At 37.7% G+C, this 14,739-nt stretch overlaps 1 protein-coding gene across 2 annotated transcripts; it reads left to right on the forward strand.

The window, feature by feature from the left end:
• The first annotated feature begins 3,709 nt into the window (after nucleotides 1-3,709).
• LOC127364317 (uncharacterized) lies at nucleotides 3,710-8,854 on the forward strand. 2 transcript variants are annotated; one of them, XM_051401742.1, is made up of 4 exons: nucleotides 3,710-3,785; nucleotides 4,346-4,473; nucleotides 6,758-7,090; nucleotides 8,206-8,854. In XM_051401742.1, the coding sequence occupies exons 2-4, from the start codon at nucleotides 4,428-4,430 to the stop codon at nucleotides 8,247-8,249; spliced, it is 423 nt and encodes a 140-aa protein (XP_051257702.1). In that variant the 5' UTR covers nucleotides 3,710-3,785; nucleotides 4,346-4,427; the 3' UTR covers nucleotides 8,250-8,854. The 2 variants fall into 2 exon arrangements, with proteins under 2 accessions (XP_051257702.1, XP_051257703.1); XM_051401743.1 differs by having other exon boundaries at nucleotides 3,714-3,785; nucleotides 4,349-4,473.
• The last annotated feature ends 5,885 nt before the right edge of the window (nucleotides 8,855-14,739 follow it).

Raw genomic sequence — 14,739 nt, forward strand, 5'->3', positions numbered from 1 at the left:
AGGACCAGGGGGGGACCCCCTTTCCACCAGGTTAGCTCTGGTTCTTCAGCTGGTTTCATTCAGGACTCAACAACAGTCAACAATAAATAAAATGTTTGTACTAGTAACATAAAATGTGTTTAAAATTATTTATTTATTTGTTTTAAGTATTTCAGAGATTCTTCCGAGTACCACAAGAGCAAGCTTGTGTACCACCAGTGGCAGTAAAGTAACTATTGTGGTAACTTGATGTCAGTCAGCAGGTCTTAAGAATATCCACTTGATGTTTGTGAACAGTTACATAATAACCTCACTGGCCTGTGGTTAACATTTTAATTTCAAGCCTGTTAGTTGCTGAGAAGAGTCTCAGTCGACCCATTCAGGAGCTGCACCTTGTCACCGGGACTAAACTATTGTAACACAGGGAGTCTCTTATTGGTGCTCTGCTAGTTAGCGGTCCTTTTAGCTGTCTATGCCCGGACTGGAAGCTTGAAGGACAGGGGGGGGGAGTTTAAACACTACTAGTGTAAGGAGCAGGGGGGACCCAGTGGGGATACCGCCAAAGAGCACAACTGAACCCTGCTCAAAGCCTGTTGATTTCCACCGGCTCCAACCAGGACTCTGACTCTGGGGATGAAGAGGCGGTGGGTTCAGGCAGCGACAGGAGAGGAATGAACCAGAGGAAGAGGAGCCAGTTTGTAGCGAGTTAATTAGTGAGTAACTGTTTACGTTATCCATCATCCATCATATCGATAAGTCCGCCAGTAAATTGTTTTAGTGAAGTTGGAAGTTATTTATTCCGTGTTTTGAACAACGAGACTTGTGTGATGTTACACTGTTACACTACTGATGTTATAATGTACTTAGTTACTTTCCACCAGTCAAAGTCCAGTGCTTTGTATGATCAACATCCCCTCTGACCACCTCAGTGTGACTTGCATGTTGTCTAAGAAGGTAGCATTTTCAGTTACTTGTCACTGAACATAATCCAGGCAGGTTCGATATCCACACTGATGAAGCCTACACTTCACTGGCTTCACGGCTTCCCTTGACACAACTGATCGTGGTATTTTCTTCCTCTGTGAAAGATCTGAGCGTCTGTGTTTGTTGGCAAATCTGCTGAAACCAAATTTTTCTTAGGGGTCCCACAAGGGTCAATCCTTGGACATTTGGTCTTTGTGGAGAAATGCTTCCGCTTGGCAACATTACAGATGAAGAGATACAGCTTGAGTTTATCATTTATATTCTGATAACAGACAGATGACACATTTCTTCCTCTGAGGATTATCTCACTCCCATAAACAAGCTTCTGAACTCTGAACTGAATTGAATTGAATAACTAAGACAGCCCTGGAATACCTGAAATACCTGGAAAATTAGAGATTAGTTTTTCAGTCACGGAAACGTTTGGAAATTGATTAAAATGACCAAATATCCTGGAAATAATCTATGTTGTCCTGGAAAATCTTTATTGTATTTTAGCCCCTTCAGTCAGATTACTTAAAGCAGGTTTAAGACGTGGAGATAAAAGGACTTGTAGCCATCGTTTTGGTATTGTCGTCAATTTGCAAGAGGCCGCAGCGTAAAAAATTGTGGTGAGAGAAGCCAAGAGCACCACCAAGCTTAAGCGGACTGACGCTGACCACCTACCTGCGATGAACCTGAAAGGATTCATGAAGGTGGAATAACATATGTAAATAATAGTAAATTATATGATCATTGTGTGCTGTCAAGAAAACCCCTGGAAAATTATTTCTTAAAAAGAACCCTGCTCTGTCTCTTCCGCACTGTATCCATGTAAATGACGTGCTGCTGTGCCATGATAACAGTATGTTTTCAGTCACAGTCTTCTGCACAGCTCACCAAGCAGAGCAGGACGTTCAGACAGTAACCTTGTTGTCTGTCGGATCAATCTTTATTGTTCCAGCCATCCATCCAGCTAGCTGGCTGATTTAGCTAGTGCTGCTGACTCAAGGACAAGCTAAAGGAAACCAATGAAAGCAACCTGCAAGAGGGGAGCAACCCACTCTGTAAGTGGCCTTGTGTGTTTGCATGTGGTGTATTGTTGCACAAGTTAATGGTAACGTTACTTGGTCTTCCGAACTAAACAATAAAATAGACACAACCTTATGTGATATGGACAACATTTAGTGCCTTTCAAAACCTTTTAAATTATTCTTTTCTGACTGTTTTATGACCTTTTGCCATTAACAGTTTGGTTCAGCTAAGGCACTAAAACAATTTGATTAAGGTTTGAGAAAGATTGTGGTCATTGTGAATGAAACCAGTGTTCACTGTTGATAGGAAACAAGATGCTAACAGTGTTCTCCCTTTCTCACAACCATCTACCTCAACTTAATTCATAAGAGATTTATATGCTACTTCTGCTTTTGGTTCTAAGCCAAAAATTCATAATTTATACCACAAGGGGTAAAGAATACCATCACATGAAACATCTTACAACATGAAAGACACATTCGACTACACTTTTAACACCGATAATACAGCAGCTTAAAAGAGACTGTAAGAAACTATTAGAATTAAAGCGCTAAGGAGCTGGTTTATTTATTACACATAGCCTTATTGTACTATGATTTTAGTATTAGTTCAGCAGCTTGATAGAAGCTGGGACAAACGATGACTTCGTTTACCTGTCAGGTAAACATAAACTCTGGGATTTTCAAATTTTTCTTGTGAGGCAGAACCAAAATAGGTGCCAGTACCTTAATTCAGCACACCTCAACAGCATTGTAGAGATACAGAGGTTAAAAAACTGAACTTGCTTAGGTGCTTTGGGGCATCACAGTTTCAAACTAGTTATTTTTAAGCAGTTATTTCACAACATTTATTATCTACAAATCAGAAAACATACCAAGGTCTGGACCTCGGTGCTCACCAGAGGTGGCTGTACTCAATAAGAAGTAAGGACACTCAGTACTGGAGAGTACCGGCCCATTTCATGTACTGGATGTTAGGGTTAGCTCAGGATTTGCTTCCACCAAGATACATGAAGATTTGACAGACCTTTCCATAGGTATTTCATTATTTCTCTTCCTGTTAAAAGAAGTTGAAAAAGTGGAGTAGCCAAATCCTAGTTATAGTTAGTTTCCCATCAGGACAGGGAAGGTTTGGTTAAGGAGAAGATTGTAGAATGAAACCAGTGTCGACTGCTGATAGGACACAAGATGCACAATCTCAAGCTTTTTATTCTTAAGGGATTTAGATATCAACAACAATATCATCAGCAATATCATGAGACCAAAAAGTCTCTGACTTTATACCGTCACAAGAGGCTACTTTTGACCAATGTTGACAAAAACATCAGTTTTGGATGTCAGGATTAGCTCTGGGTTTCCTATAAGATAGATATTGATTCTGATGTTGAGGAGCCAAATCCTTCACATGTCACATCAGGCTGCTTTGTCCACCCACACTCCCATCTCCACTTGCTTGTATGCATTGTAGGAGATGATATATGTACTGACCAATGTTCTACTGGATGTGCAGCAGTGAATGAGCCATAAAAACCAAATATAGCCCTGCTGTAAGCATTAATAAACACATTAAATCAATACATGAATTGTCCTGGCTGACCTGTGGTGATGTATTACAGCGTCAACACACACACACACACACACACACACACGCGCGCACACACACCCACCCACACCCACGGACACAGATACCCATAAAGATGGGAGGGCTAGAGATGATGGGGTGTGTGATAAAGGGGTCATAAAAGGAGGTGTCTGAGGATATTTTCTGGAAACGGGAAAAGAAGAAAGTCATTATTGACAGCCTCACAGGTGAGTAACGCAGCTTTCTTCATGAAGTTTTTAGATCTGTTCGAGAAAACCTGGAGTTCTTTTTCTCTAATTTATGTTAGAAAACACAAGTGTTGTTGTACCAGTTTTGTTTGTTTGGTTTCTTTTATTTGTCAGGAAGATCTTTAAATAGCAACTTATGTGAACGGAATTGGCATTTTATTTAAATGTACCATTCATTTTTTTCTTAAAAGGTTGTTTCCACATATAAATTATGTTATCTTGATACTATTACTCTGATGTACTGTACTTTTACTATAAATTATAAACTCGGGTACGCCACAAATGGGCTTGAAAACTTAATTCAGCATGTAAAAAGGTGGATAAAGTGAGTTTAGGTGGATTTTACTTGCTACTAAATTTGTTTCATTCTGGCGTGACAGCGTAGGAGTGGGTATAATAAATGAGATTTGCAACTAAGAACACATTTCCTGTTTGTGACCAGGAAAGTGAGATAAGGTCTTGCGTCTAGGAATAGGCTATATTACATGTGTGCTTGCGTAAAAATTGACTGTATGTTTGTGCTTTTTTTTTTCTTCCAGCAGCAAAGCTCACGATCTAAAGAGCATCTTTCAAGACACTCTTAACCCCGTTTTCGTGGCACTGACACTTCCTCCCGGGACAATGCAAATTAATCATTCTGTTCTGGCTCTTTGCATTATTGGCGCAGGTAAAAATATAATCCCTATTCACTATACAGATTTACCAGTTTCTTTTACAAATGTATTGGATATTTGTGGTAAATAAATAAAATGCTTAGTAATAAATGCTGGCGATCTAATTTTAATCATTAAACCTGCATTTTGTAAGTGTTAATACGTGATTTTGGCCATGATATATAGAAGACATGTGGTCCAGCAAGTCAAACCCTCATAAGTGATTTATACAGCCTTACTTACAACAGTTGTTCCCAACCTGGAATTCGGGATCACAGTTGGCTTATATCTCAGCATTTTTTTCATTTCTGTGAATAAAACTTTATTATTTAAGATCTTAACTTTGAAGACCTAAACATAATGGCCAAGCGTTAACCATTAAGTCTGTATGACTGAAAACATAAAGGATTGTATAAAAAAAAAGCCCCTAAAACAAACTCTCTGATGCAATATTCAAAGGAATCGGCTCAAAATGAATCCAAATTGCAAATTTTACACAAACATCCTGCAGTTATTGTGTTTACTATTTGAATTAATTGTTCAGTTTATCGGTTGCTCTCTACTTTTGTTGCTGTACTGCATTGAATATAATATCAATTACCCATACAATATGTAACTTAGTTTACTCAGTGATAGAAGAGGAGTCCCTTAGAGAAAAAGGACATTTCTTTTTTTTAGAAAGGTGCCTCCTCTGACTGTGGGTTTATGGGAGCACAAGTAAGATTACTGCACTCTTTAAATATAAAACTGTCACAAGACATCAGCAGAGTTTTGATAGTGACAATATAGTGTTTAGTCATTTCTTACTGCTGCCTTCAAATATTATAAAAAATCAACACGAGATCCTAAAGTGAAAATATGTGCTGTGCAATAAACTGTGAGGAGGAATTGGAAAATGCGCAGGTTGGAAAATTGTACTTGTGCACCTTCACCTTTGCTTTAATTCCTACAGTTTGTTATGACAAAGTATTTTCTATTTTGAGTATGAAATGGTGGCAATTTTTAGAGAAATCTAATCCATGGTGAAGGTTGATTAATTGACGTCATAGCTTCAAAGTCATAAATCTTGATAGTGTTTGTTTAAAAAGTTAGTCATAGTCAGTGTTGACCTTTTTCAATGGAGCTGTTGGGTCAAAGATTAAGTTTATTATCTTTGATATTGCCCTCATTAGAACATGTCCTCATACCTAAACAACTGAATCGATCGATTGCCAATAATTCCTGAAACAACTGTTGTGAGAGTAGAAGCAACTACTACTTGGTGAAGTTTAGAAAAAAAGGTTTTGGTTAAAATAAGTGTGTTTGTTACACAGCTCAAAGCTGCACTAAGTAACCTTTATAAAAACACATTTTTGTTGTATGTGCTGAATCTTTTACTATATCCTGACAGATAACCCGTGAAGAAAATCAGGATCCTCTGGCTCCTCCTAGTGCCCCGAATGGCATCTGCATGAATCCACCGAGCCCGAACATAAACAACCAATCAGAGCTGAGAAAGATATAAAGATGCTTTGGGTTGGAGGCTTGAAGAAAGTTGATTATTGAGTCTTTTTCCCAGAGTTGGTATTTGACGACATGGGAATGAGACTGAACAGTCTTTCTTGGGTCTGATTGGTTTTTTTGTTCAGGCCCTGATGGATCCTTGCAAATGAAATTAAGGGCACTAGGACGAGCCAGAGGAACCTGATGTTCTACTGTCAGGATTTAGTGAAAGTTTCAGCAAATGTGACAAAAAGTTATTTTTATAAAAGTTATCTACTGCAGCTTTAATTTACGTTACGTACTTGACGTTAAGTACATAATGACTTATTTTAACGTACCCGTGTAAGTCTAATCAGCCATGCACCCTGACCTCCTTTGCTCCCGTCAAAATTACTACGGCCACTACCTGGCAATAAATGTAAATATGGATTGTAATAAGCTGCTTCCACAAACAAGCTATATGGCTGTTTTTCTGGTGATTACAGGCTGCTTCTTTATTAATATATAACATTCTTACCAATACATAGAGTACTACTATCTTGACTAGTCTCAATAATTAAATTGCTCCATTATTACTGATGATTATGATAACAACGACACTGATATCACAGCAAATATATAAATAAAATGACCTGGTAAAATTTTATCAAATAAAAGTTGGGAGGAAGTCAGTAATTATGCATATTTCCTTCCTGCATTTGTGAAATATAGATTATAAATTTAATATACATTTTTAAAGTGTTATCATACTTTATAGGGAACATTTTAATGTTTCTCCTTCAACCCTTTTCTGTCTTTTTGCTTTTTCTGACACAGTAGTCCTGTGTCCAACCAGCACACAAACCACTGCTGGGCTACCAACCACTCCCACACCTGCACCAGCCACCAGTACTACAGCTGCACCACCCACCGGTTCTACAGCTGCACCAGCCATCAGTACTACAGCTGCACCACCCACCGGTTCTACACCTGCACCACCCACCGGTTCTACACCTGCACCTACCACAACAGGCACAACAACCACCACTGCCACCACCACTACAAATGCACCTGCTACCACTGAGCCCGTGGGGGGAGGTTCGTCTGGGCTCTCATCTGGGGCTATAGCCGGTATTACCATCGGCTCCATCGCTGGGGTGGCTGCTGTTGGTGAGTATACAAGCACAATCCTACCTCATTTCTGCTTTTGCAATAACGTATGCGTAGGAACTGAGATTAATAAACCATAAAACTAAAATAAATAGCCCGAGATTTGATCTTTTATAACACGCCCCTGTATAGGACCGACCTTTAATTTGTTACTTGTATAAAAATGTAGAATAACATATCACTTATGAGTCATTAATTTTTCACTTTGGTGCTTTTGGTTTCTGTAAAATAAACTGAAGGATTAAATTATCCACACCAGGCTAGTACAGGAGACCTGCTTTTAATTGGGACGCTACTTTTATTAGAAGTTTTACGGTAACTTACTGTTACTGTTTGCTGCCGTGAAGGCCTATTCTTGCCCAAAAAAGAAAAAAAGGAAGACATGCTATAAATTTGTCAGAATTATTATGATTAAAAAATAAGTAAAAAGGTTTGACTTACGAAGTCATAAGATACTAAATCATAATGTTGTGACAGTAAGTCCAAATTTTGACTTCCTTCTATATCTTATAATCTTCTGCAAAAAAAAGAACAAAAAACAAAAAACGACTTACTATCTCTATTATCATCATTATCTAATTTTGACTTAGAAAAACTAAATATTTTCTTTTTTTTTCTGGCAATGATGGGCATCCATATAAATCAGCTGTCCAAATAGCGTTTAAAGGAAAAGTCGACAAAAGACACAAAAGGACAAAAAAATAAAAAATTTTGATTCATAAGTGATGGCTAATTCCCAATAAAGTGTTTTATACTCATTCAGAACATAGTTTGAGTATGTATCCTTCCAGTATCCCTGCACACTGGGAGGATGTTAAAAAGGAAATAGAATTAATCTTCCATACAAAACTAATCTTCGACCCAAAGTTATTTACCTTAGGAAAAACAAAAGGAAAAAAGCAAAATATACTTATTCAGGGTTTTACTTTTAATAGCCAAAAGAACTATTACAACCCTGTGGTTGCAGCCACACCATTTTAACTGTAAACATTGTGGCATTGATGGACATATTTGTCTCAAAAATGCTGCTTTGTTAAAGAAATGTCCAAACAGTAACTGCTTCATACTCCTGTTTAAGATGATGAACATTAAAAAAGCATCTATCTTTTTTTCAGGTGGCGGTATCTTTGGCGCCCTGAAGTACACTGGAAAGATCTGAGACCAATTATTTCCCAGCGAGGGTATAAATGGTGATAGAGTGTGAGCACAAACAATTGCCATCCTAAAGGCAAACAATCAAATCCTGACCCTGTTAACTGGACAATGAAAAATCCTACTGTACTGTCTGAAAGGCTCATATCAGAATACGTGTAAAAAAAATGAAGGAAAATTAAATGTTCATGATGTGATGACGATGTCATGGGCCAAGAGGAAGACAGAAAAGTACATTTTGCTATTTTAATTATCTGGCTGTAGGTCAGGAAATAATCTTTAGTTGATCAAAACACTTTTTGTTGCATATTTTATAATATATTTGTGGGGTTTTTTTCTGTTATTGGGTTGGGTGTAATTATCAGGAGGTTGGTTTAAAAAAAAAAAAATCCTTCACCTCTGATAACTATTTCAACATGTAGGGTGGTTTTAGTTTAACGATAATTAGCTAGATTTTGTAATAAGTAATTTTTTTTTACAGCAGTCGATGAGTGTGTGTGTGTGTGTGTATGTGTGTGTGTGTGTGTGTGTGTGTGTGTGTGTGTGTGAAGTTGGAAGATAAAAAGGCTTTGAAATCATTCAATGTACATTTAATAAATAACTATTTCCCCATCTTTTCTCTTAAATGACTTGTGTGCCATGCTATTATATCTCTGTAAATTATAGCCCAAGCTCGTCAGGGTAAAGTCCAGGTGTCGATTATGTAACTACTTCCTGTGAATCTGAGTTGTTTGTTCACTTTATGAGTGTATAATAAGGTTACAGTATAATATGTACGTAAGTAAAGAAGAAAAGAAACATGATAACAGTTTTAAATTAGTGGTGATGAAGAAACTTTTTCATCTAATTTTACACAAACTGGTCTCAGCTCAGTTTACTTAAATTCAATGATGTAACACCACATCACACAGTGAAAATTAAAGAGCTGAGAAAACTCCTTAAACTAAAAAGTTTTAAATTAAACTAATGATAATTAATGATAATTTTCCTTTTCTTCTGTAGAAAAACCTGAATCTTTAAGTTTGTATTTCAGAAAATTCAGAAAACTCATTAAAGTGAAACACGACTAATAAAGAGTAGCTCCACTCGACCATTTTTGAAATACAGATTTTTTGTTTTGTTTCCAAAACTCATAGATTTAAGTTTTGCAATAGAAGAAAAGTCAATTACCTCCACAAGAGATTATAGGTTGGAAAAAACGTTCAAGTTTGACTTAAAAAATTGTGAATCCTGCTGGCTTGAAGCTACGAGTTTTCTTTTTTTACAGTGCAACGTCTCTATGCTACTGTGTGTAATAAAGCTCCTTGCAAGGTATAATGGCTGCAGAAAAAATTAGATGATAATGACTAAACCCTGATTGCTTTCTACCTGTTTATTCCCACAGTAGTGCTTAAGGCCTCAGCCAAAAACAGCAACTGGACTGACTTCCTCTGCTTGTCATTGATCAAATGCACTGAAAGGTCCAAATGATTTCGAATAATCAGCATAATATGATACCGTTAATTATAATAAGGAATTGATTGCAGCAGTCCCACTGATAAACTGTCAGTCTCAGGACCAGAATGTGTTGTTAGCAAATGTTATCAGTGATTAAGTTAAGCTGTTTCACCATAAACGCATCACAACTTTCTGTGCACTGGTTCCCATTGTATTTGATGTGAGGGCTTGATTGAAATCTGATTGCCCACCCAAGGTGACACCCTATTATCCTTACCTCATCCACTTCGTCTTTCAGAGGCTGTAGTGGGCTCCGAAGATACTGGTATCATATGAAACTAGATGACCTAACGCATCCATTGAACCATTTCATGCTAGCATCTAGGGAAGAAGGCTAAATAATGCTCCAGAGTTAGGCTAAATGTTGGTGATGGAAAAACAGGCATGGCCATTTTCAAAGGTTATTTTTGTCTAGTGTATTTGAATATTTCTGCAGACTGTGGTCCATTAACATTATTGGAATTGCATACGTTGGAAAGGACTAGAAAGCTGCATGCCACCCCTGCATAAGTCAATGCTGCACCCCAGCCACAAAAGGCTGGAAACAGTTGTAGTAGCTACCTATAATATTGGGTGGTGAATTAAAGGACCAGTAAGTGTAGGATTCAGTGGCATCTAGACGCAAAGTTGTGAATTGCAATTACAATTGTATATTGTATATTGTATAGTGCCAAATCATAACAATAGTTTCTAATAGAGATAGATATTATGTTCCATTTCTTCCAGTAGACCTTTAAATGAGCAAAGGCTTGTTATTTGTTGTAATACATTTCTTAGAGTATGGTGCAATATAATTTGTGACATAATATATAAACGAGTAAAGGTATAATATAACTTGTAACCTTATAAAGGATCCCTTTATCAGAGTTCTGGGTGTAACATGCTGTTACAAAACACAAGTGACATTGATTCACTGCTAGTTTGTGATAATTGTAGGTCATTCATAATTTTATTTATAGCCCAATCACAACCTGGACGGCAGTACAGTATGGACAATCAGGAAGACAAAATTTGTCTTCCTGTGAACATACATGAAGAACATAGATCCGGGAAGATGTCAGGTGTCGCCAGAAAGATAAGAACTGAGCCACATGATCTCCTCTCCGCCATGGAGACTGGAAAGAGGACAGACTAAACAAACACACAAGAGGCAAAGCTCAAGCACACCGTTCACACAGATAGGAGAAAGGAAACACACATACAGATCTGACAGATATGGAGCACTTTAGAAGTCTTTAGAAGCACTTTAAAGTCTGATCTGATGGATAGGGAGCCAATGAAGGGAAGCTAAGATTGGTATAATGTGATCAAGTTTTAGTTAAGATTATAGCTGCAGCTTTCTGAACTATTTGAAGACTTAGAATATAATAATGTGGGTGAAACTAAGGCATTGATTAAAGTCTCTGCATGAGCAATGCACAGAAAAGACCAAATGTTAGCTGTGCTGCAGTGATGGCGATTTCTTTACAATGCCGTTAAAGAACAAGTGTCGGGAGTTATACTTGATTAAACTTGTTTCCATGTCAAACAGGGCATCAGAATTTATCAGAATTTATGAGCAGGAGTTGGATCTGGCTGTGTATAGTTTAAGGAGAAAAACAGTGGGCTAAGCATAGAGCCCTGAGGTACTCCATATTTTACATCAGAATAGTTTGTATTGTTATTATAGGAAACATGTTGTGTTCTTTCAGATAAGTAAGACTTTAACCATGCCAGATAAGCCAAATTGGATTTCCAGTCAGTCTAGGAGTATGATCCGTAGAAGCACCGATACTATAGACTATAGACACTAGACTGTACTTGCTTCAAATTGAATAAGAAAGGGTGTTAACCCGGTTATTAAACAAACTGAAGTGGTAGAGACACTTCACTTAAAACATTTTCCAAAAATCATCTAAAAATTGGTGGAGATGGTTTTAACACAAGACCTCAAATTAGTTAAACCAAGTTTTGGAGGTTAAATTGAAAATAGACTTATAGAGGCAGCATCCCCACTGTGTTTAGTAGAAGTAGCAACTTAAATGTAGGGGAATAATCAGGTGGGGAAACATCATTTAAGGTAAGGAAAACAAATATTTTAGAGAAGAATGAAACTGGTCATCAGTAAGGATTTGTAGACAAAAAACAGTCTCAGTGATGTAGACGGGGCTATCAGTCTGCACTGTGAAGATTTCCCTGACTGGACATGTAAGATAGTGGACTAAATCTGCACTAACAAACCTAACAGGCTCTCTTAACAGCCTCGACCCGCTGAGCGTTAAGTCTAATGTCAAAATTGACGTAAACACCTTCAACCTTAGATAAAATGCCGGTTCCAGCAACCACAGAAAGAAGGCCAGTTATCAAAAAGGCCAAATCCATAACGTTAGTCACTACAATAACGAACCATGACAACAGTGAAGTGAAGTCAGCCCACTGCTCACACCCCTCATGGTGTAAGAGGCCATCAGCTAATTAATGCTGACTGATTTTTCTGCCAAACTCCCAACTGACATAGATGAGAGCAGCCCATCTCAGTACTTTGGCCACGCCCCTGTTTGAGTGTGTGTCTTATTTGACTGGCGGCAAATATAAATTTCGAGGTCTTTTCCAGTTTTATCTCCACTTCTTGCTTTTCCTTTTGCTGTTTATAAGGTTCATTATTAGAAGGTAAGTCAGCTCAGTTTATGTAAATTAATAAGGTTAAAAGACCCTCTGCGCCACACCCTCAGACCAAACTCCATTCAAAAAGCAGCTGTTTTAAGGTAGAATCGTATTTTTTCACAGTAAAAACTTTATTTCCACCATCAGTGAGACTCTTTTCTGATTCTCTTCAATCTAAAGACAGAATCGGCACACACGTCATTTACTCAATAACATCATTAACTAACCAGTGATGAAGTGTTTGCCACAGATAAACACATATTGACTGTCTTTGTCCCTCAGTTAACCATTTCTATCCTCTCTGTGGATCACCTAAAGCCACAGATCTTTTCTTTTACTGTCCTTCGATGATTAGGAAAGTAAATAAAATCCTAAACTGGCTTTTTTTTAAATCATTTGATGTGCACAAGTGAGGCACTTTTACAGCACTAGTTTCACCCAAAAAGGGGGCGGAGTCGTTGTGAAGACAAGAAAGTAGCTGTTGTCCACATCATGGAAATCATGATGGCTGGCACATAATGCCTGTAATGTCTACTAAAGACAAAGATTTTAGTGGCAATCCATTCATTTGACCAAACTCCTGTTATGTCACAAATGCACTTTAAAGTGGACTTTAGCCCTTCACTGTTTTATTGTGGGCCTACTGGTCATTAGCTGTGGAAGTGTCAACATGGAGAGCAACTGAAAATAACACTGCTCCCATGCAGGCAAATTACTGCTAATACCTTGAGCCATGTGATCATCCCATATGGTGTGCATGGGAGCCAGAGCGTCCCTGTGCGTGTGCATGTGTGTGTGTGTGTGTGTGCATGAGTGTGCACATTCATGTTGGGGGAAGGGAATGTCCTTGGGGTATCTGCAAGGATGAAAATGAAATAAAAATGTTATTGAAATAGATTTCACACAGTATTTATTTGCTCTTTAGTTTGACTAATAAGGACCTCCTCTAATTTTTTTTGATAATAATGTTTTTCATATGCTGCTCAGCCTGTTGCTAATAACTAGCTGCTATTAGATAGTAATAGTCTCAGTTAACCGAACTGGGAGCGAAGTGCTCTGAAACCTGGGGTGCCGAATTGCAAAAAAAAGCAAATTCTTACATAATGCTGCTTTAAACTTGTTTAAGAAAAAATTTCCCTCCTGATCAAATTAATTTAAAACAGCTTTATAATGTTAAAATATGCAAAACACATTTCTGAGTGTTGCTGTTAGCACATGTCTGGTCATTTCCTATCAGTAAGATATGATAAAGTACATTCATTTCTTGTTATATGCACATGGAAAACATAGAAACAGAGATTATTATGAGATATGTGATATATAGGAATCTCAGTCTCGGTATAACAATTCCACAATAAATCAATAAACCAATCAAACTGCATTTTTATTGTCATGTCTGACTTATAATAAGTTGATAAATATGTATCCACAACCCTCGTCTGCCAGTGCTAACATGGAACTGATGCCACTGGCTGTGTGTATCTAAACTATCCCGTGTTGTGGGAGAGTCACAGTTAGTGTTACAGCTGCAACAACACTCGGCGCTGTTCCGATAACTTTATCTTTTCTCCACACAAATTGGCCTCCTCGCAAACAGATCGTCTGTCTGAGCCTCAGAAACCTAATCACACACACACACACACACACACACACACACACACACACACACACACACACACACACACACACATTTCTTTTCCCTCCGGCGTTAACAAGCTCAGTGGCTCAAGGATACGAGTTTACTGATGTGTTGGTCTGATGATTTATGGAGCCGGTGTGAACATTTTCTGACTGATTCATCTTTCTGAAAATCATTCTTCCTGCTAAACAGAATATGTATCTGAGAGTCAGTTTGTCTGACAATCCAAGGGATTCATGTCGAGGTATCAACTCTAAAATAGCAGCTTTTGATAGCTTTTACAAATGGCAGCATTGGTCTAATACAGTGGTTCCTAAACTATAGGGGTCGGGGCCCCCAGTAGGGGTCGCCAAAAATTAATCTGGATTTTTAGGCATGTGAGAAAAGTCACACAGTAATTTCCCCCTGGGATTATTAAAGTATTTCTGATTCTGATTCTGATTCTGATATATCTCAGCATTTGGTTAACTTCTGTGAAGAAATGTAAATGTAAAGTAAAGTAAATTGTTAAATAAGTTATCTAATAGCTCAATGGCCAAGCACCAGGGACAAGAAAACACTGAATTTGTTGAAAAATAAGCCTATTAGGCCTGTAAGATTGTTAAGAATTATACAAAAATACAAAATACTGACAGAGAGTTGGATAAAAAGTTCCATAAACAGGAAATAATCTGCTCAAAATTCATCCAAATCCCTCATTTTTACACAAATTTAAGGA

Source organism: Dicentrarchus labrax, unplaced genomic scaffold, assembly GCF_905237075.1.
Source record: "Dicentrarchus labrax unplaced genomic scaffold, dlabrax2021, whole genome shotgun sequence".
Classification (NCBI taxonomy): Eukaryota; Metazoa; Chordata; class Actinopteri; family Moronidae; genus Dicentrarchus; species Dicentrarchus labrax.